The 13,352-nt window shown below is 44.1% G+C and overlaps 1 protein-coding gene and 1 pseudogene across 1 annotated transcript; both read right to left on the reverse strand.

Annotated features, from left to right (window-relative positions):
• Window positions 1-4,214: 4,214 nt before the first annotated feature.
• On the reverse strand, window positions 4,215-11,760 carry asb15a (ankyrin repeat and SOCS box containing 15a). The gene is made up of 9 exons (XM_071907812.2): window positions 11,663-11,760; window positions 11,540-11,574; window positions 10,177-10,308; window positions 8,669-8,827; window positions 7,953-8,198; window positions 7,241-7,412; window positions 6,160-6,703; window positions 4,608-4,761; window positions 4,215-4,384 (listed from the first exon to the last, which is right to left on the reverse strand). Exons 1-9 carry the CDS (start codon window positions 11,758-11,760, stop codon window positions 4,215-4,217), a joined length of 1,710 nt encoding a protein of 569 aa, XP_071763913.2.
• Window positions 10,369-10,996, reverse strand: LOC139908243 (clathrin light chain A pseudogene; annotated as a pseudogene).
• Window positions 11,761-13,352: the final 1,592 nt, after the last annotated feature.

The raw sequence follows: 13,352 nt of genomic DNA on the forward strand, positions 1-13,352 counted from the left end.
TTACATTTGCTGTTCCAAACACCTGTAGGGTTTCTCTTTCCTGGAAAAAAATCCTCTGATGCAAGTGATGCGTTTCATGTTAACGGGGGCAACAGAGAGCAAAACACACAACAACGACCGCTTATCACCAGAAAAACAAGAATCTGACATATTTTCACTTTAAAAAGCAAATTCTTCTCAAGTGCTTTACATAAAATGGCTCTCTGATAACAACTGCACACATTAATCTCTTTTTTTTCTTCTCTCTTCTCACTTCCCTTGTTCCCTTTGTATTGTTTTTTGAACTTCATTGATGGTACCCCTCTCTGTCTTTACTACCTGCCTGCATAGGTTTTTTATGTCCTGGCCATTTGCTTGTGATTGCTGTGATTATTTTGTCTTCCCTTGTCCCCTTTGTATTGTTTTTATCTCATGAACTCCATTATTTTGTGATGTTGTCCCTTTATGTCGCCCTTACCTGCCTTCATGTGTTTGTATGTCTTGCCTCCTTTGTTTGTGCTTGCTGTGATTGTGATTATTATTAGTATTTTCTTTTTTTTTCTTTTGTCTGTTCTGTTTTGTTTTTTTCTTTTAACTAATCTATTTTAGGTTGCCTTTTGTCAGCTGGCCGGGGACAACAGCTGGAAATTAGCCATGTAGGCTAAAGCTGCCCCATTTACTGTTACTGTTACAGTTAATTAATGGGGACTGTCCACGACATTATAAACTATAACTAAAAATAAAACTAAAAAAAAACTAAACTAAATTAAACTAAAAGAAAAGATAAATACAGATTAAAAAAAAAAAATAGGTAAGAACAAACAGGTAAAAATTGCTGAACCAGAAAAACTGCAGTACAAGAACGACCATGTGTGGGTGGAATGACTGAAATGAGCGCAGCATTAGAATAAGGGGGTGCAGGACCGGACCGTGGTCTGGAGGTTTGGGGGATCATGGCGGCGTGTTATATAAAGACACGCATCCATCACTCAGCAGCTTTAACAAGCTGCCGGTTGAAGTCGTATCACGTTACACTCTGAAGTCAGGAGGCTTTGAGTGACATAACTGGACGCTCATTGCCCTCAGTCTACTGTAAATTTGACCTTTAACCTGTCTAATTCCTGCTGAGCGTCGGTCCAGCTGTGCGGTCCGGGCCGAGCGAGAGGGGAAACAGGTTCAGTCACCGAACACTTAAACAGGAACACCACTGTCTTTTAGAGTTACAGCCTGTTTACTACTGTCTACGTCTAGTTTAAATTTCCCTCAATCATTTTGCAATGCATGCTGTAATGATTTTTTTAAATATATTTTTTATCATTTACTTGTTTATTGTTTGTTAAAATACAAACTTTACATTGTCAAACCCCAAAACACGCAGCATCATACAACCTGTCTCTTGTTTATTAGTTTCCTCTCCAACCTGCTGCCAGCTGAGTCTCCATGATGGAGGAACATGTAGAACTGTGTGTTAGTTAATAAAGTGTAAATCTGTAGAACTGTGTGTTAGTTAATAAAGTGTAAATCTGTAGAACTGTGTGTTAGTTAATAAAGTGTAAATCTGTATGAAGCAGCTAGAAGCAGAGAGCAGCTGAGTCAGCTTGTTGTGGTGTGGCTGTAGATCCATTCAGTAACGTTCTCAGTAAAAGTGAATAGTGTGATAAGGTGGATTTGGTTACTGTGACACAGTAAACTGTCTTGTCTTTAGCCCTAGTCTCTACTCCAAAACACTCTGAGTTGTAGCTTGAGAAGAGTCAGCTCAGTTAACCTGAACAAACTGTTAGCTAGCTAACTAGCCGGCAAACGCACCGATGTTAATGTGAACACGCTAACGCTAGCTGCTGCTAGCTATGTTAGCTAGTGTGCTAATCAGATGTGTTAACAACAAGACAGTGATGTTAGCTGACCAGATACTATGGTTAGCTAGCTAACAAGCTGACATTATCTAAACACTAAATCAATCAGATGGATCAGTGATTGATCAGTTCCCAGTCCCACAGAATGCTAACTGGTTAGTAATTTCTGTGCTGTTATCATTTTGTGACCGTCGATCAAATCACTTTTTTTTTTAAGTCATCAACAACAGAAACAGAAAGATATGTCAGTGACAGCAGCTGTATTGTGTTCTAGTCTAGTTTATTTATATAGCCCTTTATCACAAGCATGTGTCAAAGGGCTTTACATAGCATCATACAGCAAGTCATATACTACATCATACATACTACATATACACATAATAATAATAATAATAATAATAATAATAATACATTTAATTTGTAATGCACTTTTCATTAGAAGTAAATCTCAAAGTGCTACAGAGTAAAAGAAAAAAAACAGGAGCATAAAAACCGATAAAAATGAACCAACAGCAAAGATCATTAAAAGCCACACAAAGGAAAAAAGCCTGATTAAAAAGGAAAAGTTTATAGACATTGCATAAAGACAAAGATAAAAAAACAGCACAAAGTTAAGGAAAGGCTCTGTTAAAAAGGAGTTTTTAGGCCCCTTTTGAAAGCATGGATAGTCTGTGGCGCCCTCAGGCGGTCAGGGAGAGGACTCCACAGACCAGGTGCAGCCGAGAAGACCCGACCCCCCGCGGTGCGGAGCGGTCCTGGGGGGATGGAACGGTCCTGGGGGGATGGAGAGGGTCCTGGGGGGATGGAGCGGTCCTGGGGGGATGGAGAGGGTCCTGGGGGGATGGAGCGGTCCTGGGGGGATGGAGAGGGTCCTGGGGGGATGGAGAGGGTTGTTATTTCTGGATCGCAGGTTACGTGTGGAGGTTTGTGGTGTGAGCAGTTCTTCATCATGATACATCTTATACTACATCATACTTCATATACATCATGCATCATCGACACCATGTACCACCATGCTACACACAAACACACTCATGCCTACGGGCAGTTTAGGGTCTTCAGTCCACCTGACCTGCATGTCTGTGGTCTGTGGGAGGAAACCGGATCAACCCGCGCAAACTCCCTACAGAAAGGACCGGGGTGGCAGTGGTAAGAACCGATCTATAACCTGCAGAACTACATCAGGGAAAAGGTCTGTTGCCTTGCTTTACCCTGTATCTGTCCTTTGTTTTCTTTCGGCGCCGTGACAACCTGCTCGTTAAAACTGACACCGACTTGACTTTCAGCTGATGCCAACATGAACTGTGAGGTTGTCCAGAGCCATGCGGGGAGTTATCGGCTCCCGGATCACCTGCCAGGCTGAAGTGCCATGTTGTTGTTTCCGCAGGTCACAAGGTTAAATTTAGAGCCGATCCGCTTTCACTATCTGTCACCGAGGAACGCAGGTCACATGACTGAAGGGCTGTGTTCATGTCTGTTTACTGTCTGTGTGTTGTGTTTACTGTCTGTGTTGTGTTTAGTGTCTGTGTGTTGTTTATTGTCTGTGTTTAGTGTCAGTGTGTGTTTATTGTCAGTGTGTTTAGTGTCAGTGTGTGTTTAATGTCAGCGTGTTTAGTGTCAGTGTGTGTTTATTGTCAGTGTGTTTAGTGTCAGTGTGTGTTTAATGTCAGTGTGTTTAGTGTCAGTGTGTGTTTATTGTCAGTGTGTTTAGTGTCAGTGTGTGTTGTGCTTAGTGTTGGAGTTCACATGGATTCAATGGCAAGGAGGATGAAATGTATTATTATTGTGATTGTGATAGTGATGAATATTTCCTCCATTTTACAAGATGAAAAAGTTTAATAAATAATAAACAACTCAATCTGAAGAGCAAAGTCATCTAAGGTAAGCATCGATCTCTCTGTGTGTTTATTGCCAAACATATCTTTTAATAAAATACAGGACAAATGATATTGAACAGTTAGAAAAGTGACACTAGAACCCCCCCCCACACACACACACACACACACACACACATACACACACACACCTTTACAGCGGCCTGTAATTGACACAAACAGTAAAGTCACATTTCACAACAGAAGAGTAAGACAGCTTCATTAGAGCAGAGATGAAAAGGTAATACTGTTTATCACCAGGCTGATGGGAGGGGGCAAGTAACTGTTCAAGTAATCAGGTCATTAGTATTGATCAATAACCCACCGTGGATATATTATGGTCATTTTGTCAATAATCTCACTTATTACTCCTTTAAAACAGCATGGGGAAATCCTGTAGAGCAAATATAAGTGTAGAGCAATCACAGAAATCGCAGAAGGCAATAACAAAGTGAAAGTAATTACAGTTAAGACTCATGGTGCAGCAGATTAAAGACACACTGGATCTTCACTCCTCCATACAGATGATCTTGGCGTACAGATCCTTCTCTCTAAACAGCAGGAAGTCCTTCAGTCTGTCGGGCAGCGGGATGCAGATCAGACCGGGATCAGCCAGTCTGGAGCTCAGATGTTTCCTGATGACGACTCTGCTCAGGTGGGACAGAGAGCGAGGATTACCTGGATAAGAGACAACAAGGCAACAGTAAACATGCCGTCCCCCACCAATGATGCAGTCTTTGTCTGGGCCAATCAGGAGCCAGGATGTCTCCTTGTTTTGAAATTAGTGCTTTAAATTATTGTTTTAAATGCTGAAACACACTGCTGAAACACAAGCCAAGTTTAATCAAATTCTGACCAGCAGTAATGGCATTAAAACATCTCTCCACCACAAGCAACTTACATATTCTCCTGTGAATCTGAAGCCACTCTTTGTGTTTCTCCAGGATCTTCGTCAGTTTGCCGCAGAGGGAAACATGGCCGACGTAGTCCAGGAGGATCGACACGACTCGGCCGGCCAAGTGCTCCACACAGGAGACACTGATGAAATCACAAAACTGAAGCACAGACGACAAGAGAGATTCATGAGCTAGCCATGGATTTAGAAGAAACTGTGAAGAAGGTGACGCTTTATTCAGTTGTCTTTTGTTCAGTTGTTCAGAATACTTTCAAGTTACCAGTTTTATTCTGTTTTCTGCTCCCTCTGCATGGAAATCTCTGCAATGTTATTTAAGGCTGAACGAGTCTCTTGGTGAATTTAAACTGATAATGAAGAATCTTGCAGCAGATTCTCTCTCTGTCTCTGCTTTTTTCGTCAGGATTAAAAAAGCTGGAAAAAGCTAGATTTTATCACTGAGTTTATCTGGACAAACAGATAAACTCAAGTGATAAAATCTAGCTTTTTCCAGCTGAGGCTCTTATCTAAGGTCAAGTCCTTTTTATCGTTTAGTGATTTTGAAAGGATTATACATGCTTTTATCTCGTCCCGACTTGACGACTGCAATGCTCTTCATGTTGGTGTTAGCCAGGCCTCCCCCGTACTGGCCTCCCTCCACTGGCTCCCTGTACGCTTTAGGATTGATTTTAAGATTTTATTGTTTGCCTACAAATCATTAAATGGGCTAGCTCCAACCTATCTCTCTGACCTTTTACAACCCATTAAGGTCACTCAGGTCCGCTGACCAGTTGCTCCTGGTTGTCCCGAGGTCTAGGTCTTTGCAGTTGTAGCCCCCAAACTATGGAACGAGTTGCCTCTGCATGTTAGGCTGTCCCCTACACTGCCTGTTTGTAAATCCCGTCTCAAAACACATTTTTATTCCTTGGCTTTTAACTCAGTATGAGAGTTGCCTTTCTTTTTCTTATGGTCTTATTGCTTTTATTATTTTATTGCCCTTTTGTCTTTTAAACTGGTCTTTGTTTTTATTGTGTTGTTTTATGGTTTTTGCTATTTTGATTGCACAGCACTTTGGTCAACTGTTGTTGTTTTTAAATGTGCTTTATAAATAAATTTGGATTTGGATTTGGATTAAAATAACATTGGCCCCAAGCCTGCTGGTTTGTTATTGGACTACAGCATTTTGGAGCATTTCTAGGCTATAGAAAACTTTATTTTCCACTCTCTTTGACTTATACATTGTTGTATGTTTTTGGTCTGCAACTTGCTTGTTTGCCATGATGCTGCTTTGTTAGCCAGCTCTCCCTTGACATTCTTGATCTCAGTGGGACTAACCAGGTTGGATAAATGTTGCTTGTTTCTGGGCAAATTGGAGCCATTTGTACACTTATCAGAATCACCAGAGAGGAGTTTGGCTCAGGGATTCCCTCGCACATGCACATGCGAGAGGAATCTACATTTTCTGTACTGTGTGTTCCCAACTGCCTGGAATCGAAGAATCGACTCCCAGCCCTACAGGAAATAGCAGGTAAGTGCAGCACTTTATCACAGTAGGACTCACAGCAACTTCTTCCTCCTGGTGATGTGAGTATGCGGAGTCTCCCCGGTCGTCCCAGTCTTGGTCGTGGTTACAGCAGAAACATTTCTCAGCGTTGTAGCCGTTGTTGAGCAGCAGCCGCATCATGACCTCGTCCTTCAGGCAGTACTGCAGCGCCGTGGGAAACACCGTGTCGCTGATCATGGTGAAGTAACAGTTCACATCCGCTTTAGCGGCCAGGAGCAGCTTGACGATCTCGTACCTGCCGGACCGGACCGCCACCAGGAGGCAGCGCAGCAGGTCCAGGTCCGGTTTGGCGCCCGACTTCAGCAGCATTTCGGTGCAGGTCGCGTCCCCGTTGGAGACGGCGAAGTACAGCGGGCTTCTCCTCATGTCGCCGTAGTTTTCTGAGATGTACGGGGCTAAGAGCGCGTTGACGTCGAAGCCCTTCTGGACCAGCAGCTCCAGGCAGTGGGCGTGGCCTCCGTCTGCCGCAGAGTGAACGGGGCTTTGGCCGGACAGCCGCAGCGCCCTTCTGCTGGTGACCGGGATCAATATCCTCAAAGCCCTGATGGATAAAAGGATAAAAGATCTTTCTGTTAGAACTCCAGTCTTCAGAAATGGAAAAATATGGAAGCTGAACAGTCTGAACACTTAAAGGAACAATCAGTAATATGGACTGTTTAGTAACATCTCACGGCGGCCATAGGAACTACAACACCATCGGCTATAGTGTTTTCTATAGTGTTTCTATAGTAGTAGTAGTAGCAGTAGTGGCGCCGCCGCTGACAATCTCTGTTCACTTTCACGAGAAGACGACTTGGGAAGAACTTTCTCCACAAGTATCGACTTGGCATTCTTGGATTTGACAATCAGCCCATCACTCAAAACAAGGAAGTACGCAAATCTGATTGGCTGTTAACGGCTGTTGATGATGACCGTGAAAAATTCAGTTGTGGTGACAAGCTTGTTGAGCGTCCGCACATCGGCTGAGTTTCCCTGGCCGCTCGGCTCTGGAGGAAACGAATGGACTGACGCTGACTTGTTGATGAAGTTGTTCAGAGTCCGAACGCTCGGTAAGAGATCGGGACATGGACCGACTTACAGGTAGTGGCCTCCGTACGCGGCCCGGTGGATGGGCAGCTGGGAGCTCAGGCTGGGCGTGTCGGGGTCGGCTCCGTGCTGCAGCAGGATCTCTACACAGTCTGGACTCCCTGAACTTGCGGCGTCGTACAGGACGCTGTCGCCGTTGGGCGCCTGGTCGTTGACATCAGCACCTTAATGAAGCAACAGAAAAGTTACACTGGACCAGGTGCATAAAGATGGCGCCCTCCTCGTTATGACATCATTCAGTTATCCTATAGCATTTTTCCATTTGGTACAAAATCACTGCTGTACCCATACTGGGCCTGCTATAACCATGGTACAGCACCAGTACTATGGATATGGTACAGTGTCAGGTCTATGGTGCAATATTTACTTCATTCAAAATCTAGAAGGTAACAAGGTAAATGTTGGACTTTTGGACCCACAGTGCAATTGTTTGGCTATAAAACACTTGGGCTGTGCTGCACAAGCTGTTTGGAGAAACCTGATGGACATTTTATGCTTTTTTTTTTAGCTGCAAAAAGGCCGGCCGGTTAACTTCAACAGTTTCTGAGAAGGCTGAGATGGAACTACAGGAGAGAACTGTTGGTGTTTGGTGTCCTACCAACTTCTAAGGAGTTTCTACTGACATAAGTACATAGTCTGAATTTTCATTTTATCAACTATTCCTTTAACAAACCGACGTTCTCTCACCACAGAATAAAGCTGACCGTTTTTAATGAGCAGCTCCAGGACTTCAGCGTGGCTGTGTTCAGCAGCGATGCCCAGAGGAGAGACTCCATGCTGGTCCGTCTCCGCCACCCGGCCTCCATGCTGCAGCAGCAGCTCCATGATGTCGACGCCGCCCAGCCTGCAGGCTTCATGCACCGCTGTCCACTTCTTCAGACAGACCTGCTCCACCCGCGCCCCGCCCGATATCAGGCTGGACACCAGCTCATAAGATCCAGCTCTGACTGCTACAGGGAGGGAGAGCGGATGGTGAAGGTCATTTGGACAGATATTGCTTCTCTAAAGACTTTTCCAGAGAAATCCCTATAGGTCTGTTATTTTAAATATTTTGTGATTTTAGGGTGTTTTTCTGTTTCTTACTTTAATTGGAAGGTTGCAGGGAGATTTGCACTGGCTGTCTAAAGTTTGGGGACTTCTTGCCTTTTCTAAATTACTGTTTGATTTTCTCTGTTAATTTGCAATGTGAAAGTAAGGAAAAAATGCCTGCAATGCTTTTGTTAACATAAAATAGCAGTTTCCTAAAACTTTGGATATATTTCTTCAACACTCAGCTTCATGTTCATTAAAGTGTCTTCTTTGGTGTGAAGAGAAGGTTTTTATATCCCATTCTATCTGATATAAAAGTAAATTTATCTTGCTAAAACTTGCAGACATCCTGTCCATAGGCAGTGTGTGTGCAGGAGCAGACTGTTACTACCTAAAAGCAGCGGGGATTCGTTCTTGCTGTTGGGGGTTTGTGGAGAAGCTCCGTGCTCCAGCAGCATCTGAACGTTTTCCACCAGACCGGCTCTCACTGCTAAAGTCAGGAAGGTCTCGCCCTCCGCCGTCTTTTCCTCCAGAGTCAGGCTGAAGGAAGCTGATGGACAGAACAGACTGTCTCTGAATTACTGAGTTACTCTACTGTATTGAGTTTATTGGTACAGTGCACATAAATCAACATTGACAATGTTCCAGTGCTAGCCAGCCTAGTTACCTCCGCCTAGGAGGTTATGTTTTCGGTGCCGTTTGTTTGTTTGTCTGTTAGCAGGATTACGGAAAAACTACTGGCCCAATTTTCATGAAACTTGGTGGAAGGGTGTAGCATGGGCCAAGGAAGAACCCATTACATTTTGGAGCGGATCCGGATCCGACTCACGAACAAGCAATAATAGCACGAACCTTGGCGGAGTTCTGGGCTCTCGGTGCCCTTCTAGTTTTCAACTGTAGTCCAAAGGCATAATGTTAGAAACCATTAAAATGACAATAAAAAACACAACTGTCATTTAAAATCTCAGAAAAACGCTGGACACTGAGACAGATAAAGCACATGCAGACATGAAAATACACTGAGAAACAGGCAGAAAACACATGAAGCAACATGGGCATCACAGACAGGATGCAGACTGTGCTACTAACCCTGTTCTGGATTCATCTTAGAGTGAACATGCAGCGCCAGGAAACCCGGCATTACATGTTGAAAAAAAGTAGACCTCTAATAACTGGATTTAAGACATTTTAAGGCCTTAAATTTAGCCATCTTTACCATCTAATAGTAAAAAGTACACTATGCCAGCCTATAGAGTACAACAGGTGGTAACATCACCTGACACCAAAGACCAGCCAATAACAGATGGCAATTTCAGTTGCATGCGTTTTACTTTTAAGCTGATGATAGTCACATTTTTAGGGAAAATTTGGGGCAAAATTTGTCTGAAATGAGTATGAGCAACTGGGAAATGGGCAAAGAGGGCAATGGGCAATATTAACTGACACGTTTGACAGTTGGAGGAAAGAAAATGGAAATAAACTGCTTTAAATGTTTTACAGAAAGAATCACAGCTAACCCTTTCCTAGCTACTATTTAGTAGCAGTGGACCATTTTTAACATATTTTAGACTGAGGACAAGTCACCTGACCAATTTTCTTGTCTCTGATTGGTTGAGGTTGAAACCTTGCCAACAAAGCTTGCTCTCCGGTCAAGCTTGGCTAGATTTCAAACTGACACATTGTTATCAGTGAGAAATATAAACCCTAAAATCTGCCTGTGTATCACGGTGTCAGGTGTGTTAGATGTCAGGCTTTACACAGAGTTTGGTATTAAGTTACTCTTTAAGGACCTGTGGATATCCTGCATGAACAATAGAAGCATTATCTTCTTCATTCCTGTTTGCAGATGTGTTTTTTCCCCCAGCAGCAGCAATATGAAGTAAATGACATCTTACCCACCGTACAACACCGTCTCCAGCACCGGGAGCAGCGGCTGCACGGCCGCCCGGTGCAGAGGAAACCAGCCGCCGCCGTCTGCCTCACTGAAGGCTGCTGGGAAATCACTCAGCTCCTGCAGGGCCGACAGGTCGCCTGGGGGAGGAGAGACCGGTGTGAAAACACTTTCATCTGTTCCTCAGTTTACCTGAGCTATATCCTTACACTAAGAAACACAGCAGGGCGGTGCGTGGTAATAGGACATGAATAGATGCCTTCAGAATACAGACGGTGGGACGTGGGTAGGCGGGCCGGTCGCGTGTGTGTGTGTGTGTGTGGGTGATATAGATATGATATGGAATGACGGCCAAGGCCCAGCCTCGCGGACCAACGGGGACTGCTTCAGGGAGATGAGGACGGAACGCATGCGGGACACGTCTTTGGCCTGCTTGCTGGACTTGGGGTTGAAGTCGCAGAGCCTGGCCACCCGCTCCCACTCCGTTCCGGGGTTGTTCTCGTCCAGGTCCGAGATCATGGCCTCCTCGGCCGCCCTGTTGTTGACTTTGGTCTTCTCCAGCTGCTCGTTCTGCCGGGTGTGCCACTCCTCCAGCTCCACCTTGGCCTTGTCCTTCCACTCCGACTCCTGCTTGCGAGAGTTGGCGTCTAGCACCTCCAGCCTCTCTCTCTGCTCTTCCCTCCACTTGCGCAGGCTTTCAGGTTCGGCCTGCAGCCGGTCTGCGTTGGAGATGGCTGCGTAGGCGTCTGATGGGCCGTTGCTTTCCCCATGAAGCTCTCCGTTGATAGCACCATCGTTTGAGTCTCCTATGGGAGGGAAATGTTCCATAGGCTGCGTAGGTTACGTGTGAAAGTGTGGGTTGAAACCACAGTGGAGACGACTGGTCTCCTCTATCTCACTCCAGTAGTACTGTTAGTTCTAGTGTTTCTCCACATTAAGACTACATTTCCCATCAGCCCCATTGCTTCCTGCCCCCCCCCTCCCCCTCCCTGAAGAGGATCAACATGTTGGAAGTGATTTCTCCATCTTCCTTTCCCTCCTTCCACCATCTGCTGCCAGAAACTCTTTCAGCTCTAGCTCCGTTTGCTCTGGAAGAACAGAAGAAGAACCTCTTCCTGTTTCGTGCCGTAAAGCGATCCAGCAGATTTCCCTCCAGATCCACCAGGTGGAGAAACTATGTAAACGTACACAATGTAAAATGCAGAGTAGAAGTCGGTAGAAGCTGACAACCTTCTGTTTACTGTAATCATACTAATGTCTCTAAATGAATGTGGTGATGATTTATTGATGTTGTTTATTGATGTTACATCTTCCTGCAGCTGTGAAAGTGAGGAGCTGTGCTGCATGAGTGAGGAACATGAGGAGACTCACCGTGTTCGATGGCCTCCACAAGCTTCAGACGCTCTCTGCTGGGAAGACGAAGGGAAATTAAAAATAAATGAACGTATGGAAACCTGTGGATGAAGAAGTGGTTTGACGCTGCCGTACCTCCACGCTGCGGGCGGCTCTCCTCTCTGACACGACTCCTGGATGCTCATTTGAACGGCGAAGTCCAGAAGTTCGTCCTCGTCCGTGTCGTCGGCCGGATCCATAACTCTGACGTGATGAAGGCACAACTTCAAACACCTTCATGTCTCTGTGGTTAGGGTTAGGGTTAGTCTCTGTGTGGACGGGCAGGTCAGCCTCACAACGGGTCGAGTCGTATTTATCTATAAAGTGCTTTTGGCAGACCGGTTTGTCACTAAGTGGAGATAAATCACTACGAAATCAAACCCCTTCATTTTATCCCTGAAATGTCCTTAATTTATCCATTACATAAACATTAATTATCCATTAAAAATAACATAGCTTTAAAAAAGTATGGTTAGAATCATGGGTTTTTAAGGGATTTATTCATGGGTTGGTTCACAGAAACGCTAATAATTAAGGATTTTATCTTTTGTCTTTTGTGCAAGTTTACAGGTTATTAATGGAAAGTTCCTGTCTTCCTGAATTTTACATTAAATTACAAAGTAAGGAGTCAAGATTAAGGAGGTTTCGATGGGATCTCCTCCATTAATTAATTGCATGAATTAAGGGGTGAATTAATGTAAATTAATGAAAATATAAGGTTATTTTAAGGGATTACTGGTTCGTAGAGAATACAGATAACAATAATAACCTTTATTTGTATAACACCTTTCATACACAACATGCAGCTCAAAGTGCTTTACATCAATAGAAGGCAGATAAAAGACAAATAAAAAGATAAAATTCATATAAAAGAACAAGCAAAATGCATTGCATTAAAATGATAAAATCAAGTAAAATAGAAAGATAAAAGAACACAACAAATCATACATAAGATCCTCTCTTTGACTCCTGCTTTTAGATCACATTGTGAGTGAATCCATGTTTTTCTTTCCTTTTATAATTTCCTATTCCCCTGTCCTTAACAAGACAATATGAACCAACAATATGAACCAACGGATGGTAAAACGGGGGAGTGTGTGTGTGTGTGTGTGTGTGTGTGTGTGTTTGTGTGGCAGACTGCAGGAAGTAGACAGTAACATTAAATCAGCTGTTATATCTCCATAAACCTGTTTACTAAGAAGAACTGGGTAGTTAGCATGAGCGGCGAGAGCCACCATGGCTGAACAGACAAAGAAGAGAGAAACTCAAACTGCAGAAAACAGAAAATCCAAGCTCCGCCCACACTGTGTGATTGACAGGTGATCTGTGGGAAGAGCAGTGCAGAAACACCACAGTGAGGCCGAGGGAGGAAGATGGAGACTGAACTAAACAAAGATAAAGTGGATTTAGCTTCATCCTTTCTTTAAGCAAACCCCTTCTCTCTCCTGAGCTCTTATTTCTCTCACAGGAATATTTTGTTGGATCTATTTTCACGGCACTTTGAGCCTCGCCCTCCTTGCTGTTGGTTGCACATAACATTGATCGAGTCACTGAAGCTTATTGTACAGCTGGAGTCACTGTAAGTCTCTCTGGATAAGAGAATCAGCAAAAAATATCTGATATGAAATGTAAAAGAATGTAATGTTTATAATTCTCACCTATTTAATACGTCTGTGTTGAAGTCAGAGTGCTGCGACACCGGGCGAAGATACAGAGTGTTTGTAACATGGCTGAACTGACCCCCCCCCCCCCCCCCCCACACACACACACACACACACACACACACACACAC

Source organism: Centroberyx gerrardi, chromosome 4, assembly GCF_048128805.1.
Source record: "Centroberyx gerrardi isolate f3 chromosome 4, fCenGer3.hap1.cur.20231027, whole genome shotgun sequence".
NCBI lineage: Eukaryota > Metazoa > Chordata > Actinopteri > Beryciformes > Berycidae > Centroberyx > Centroberyx gerrardi.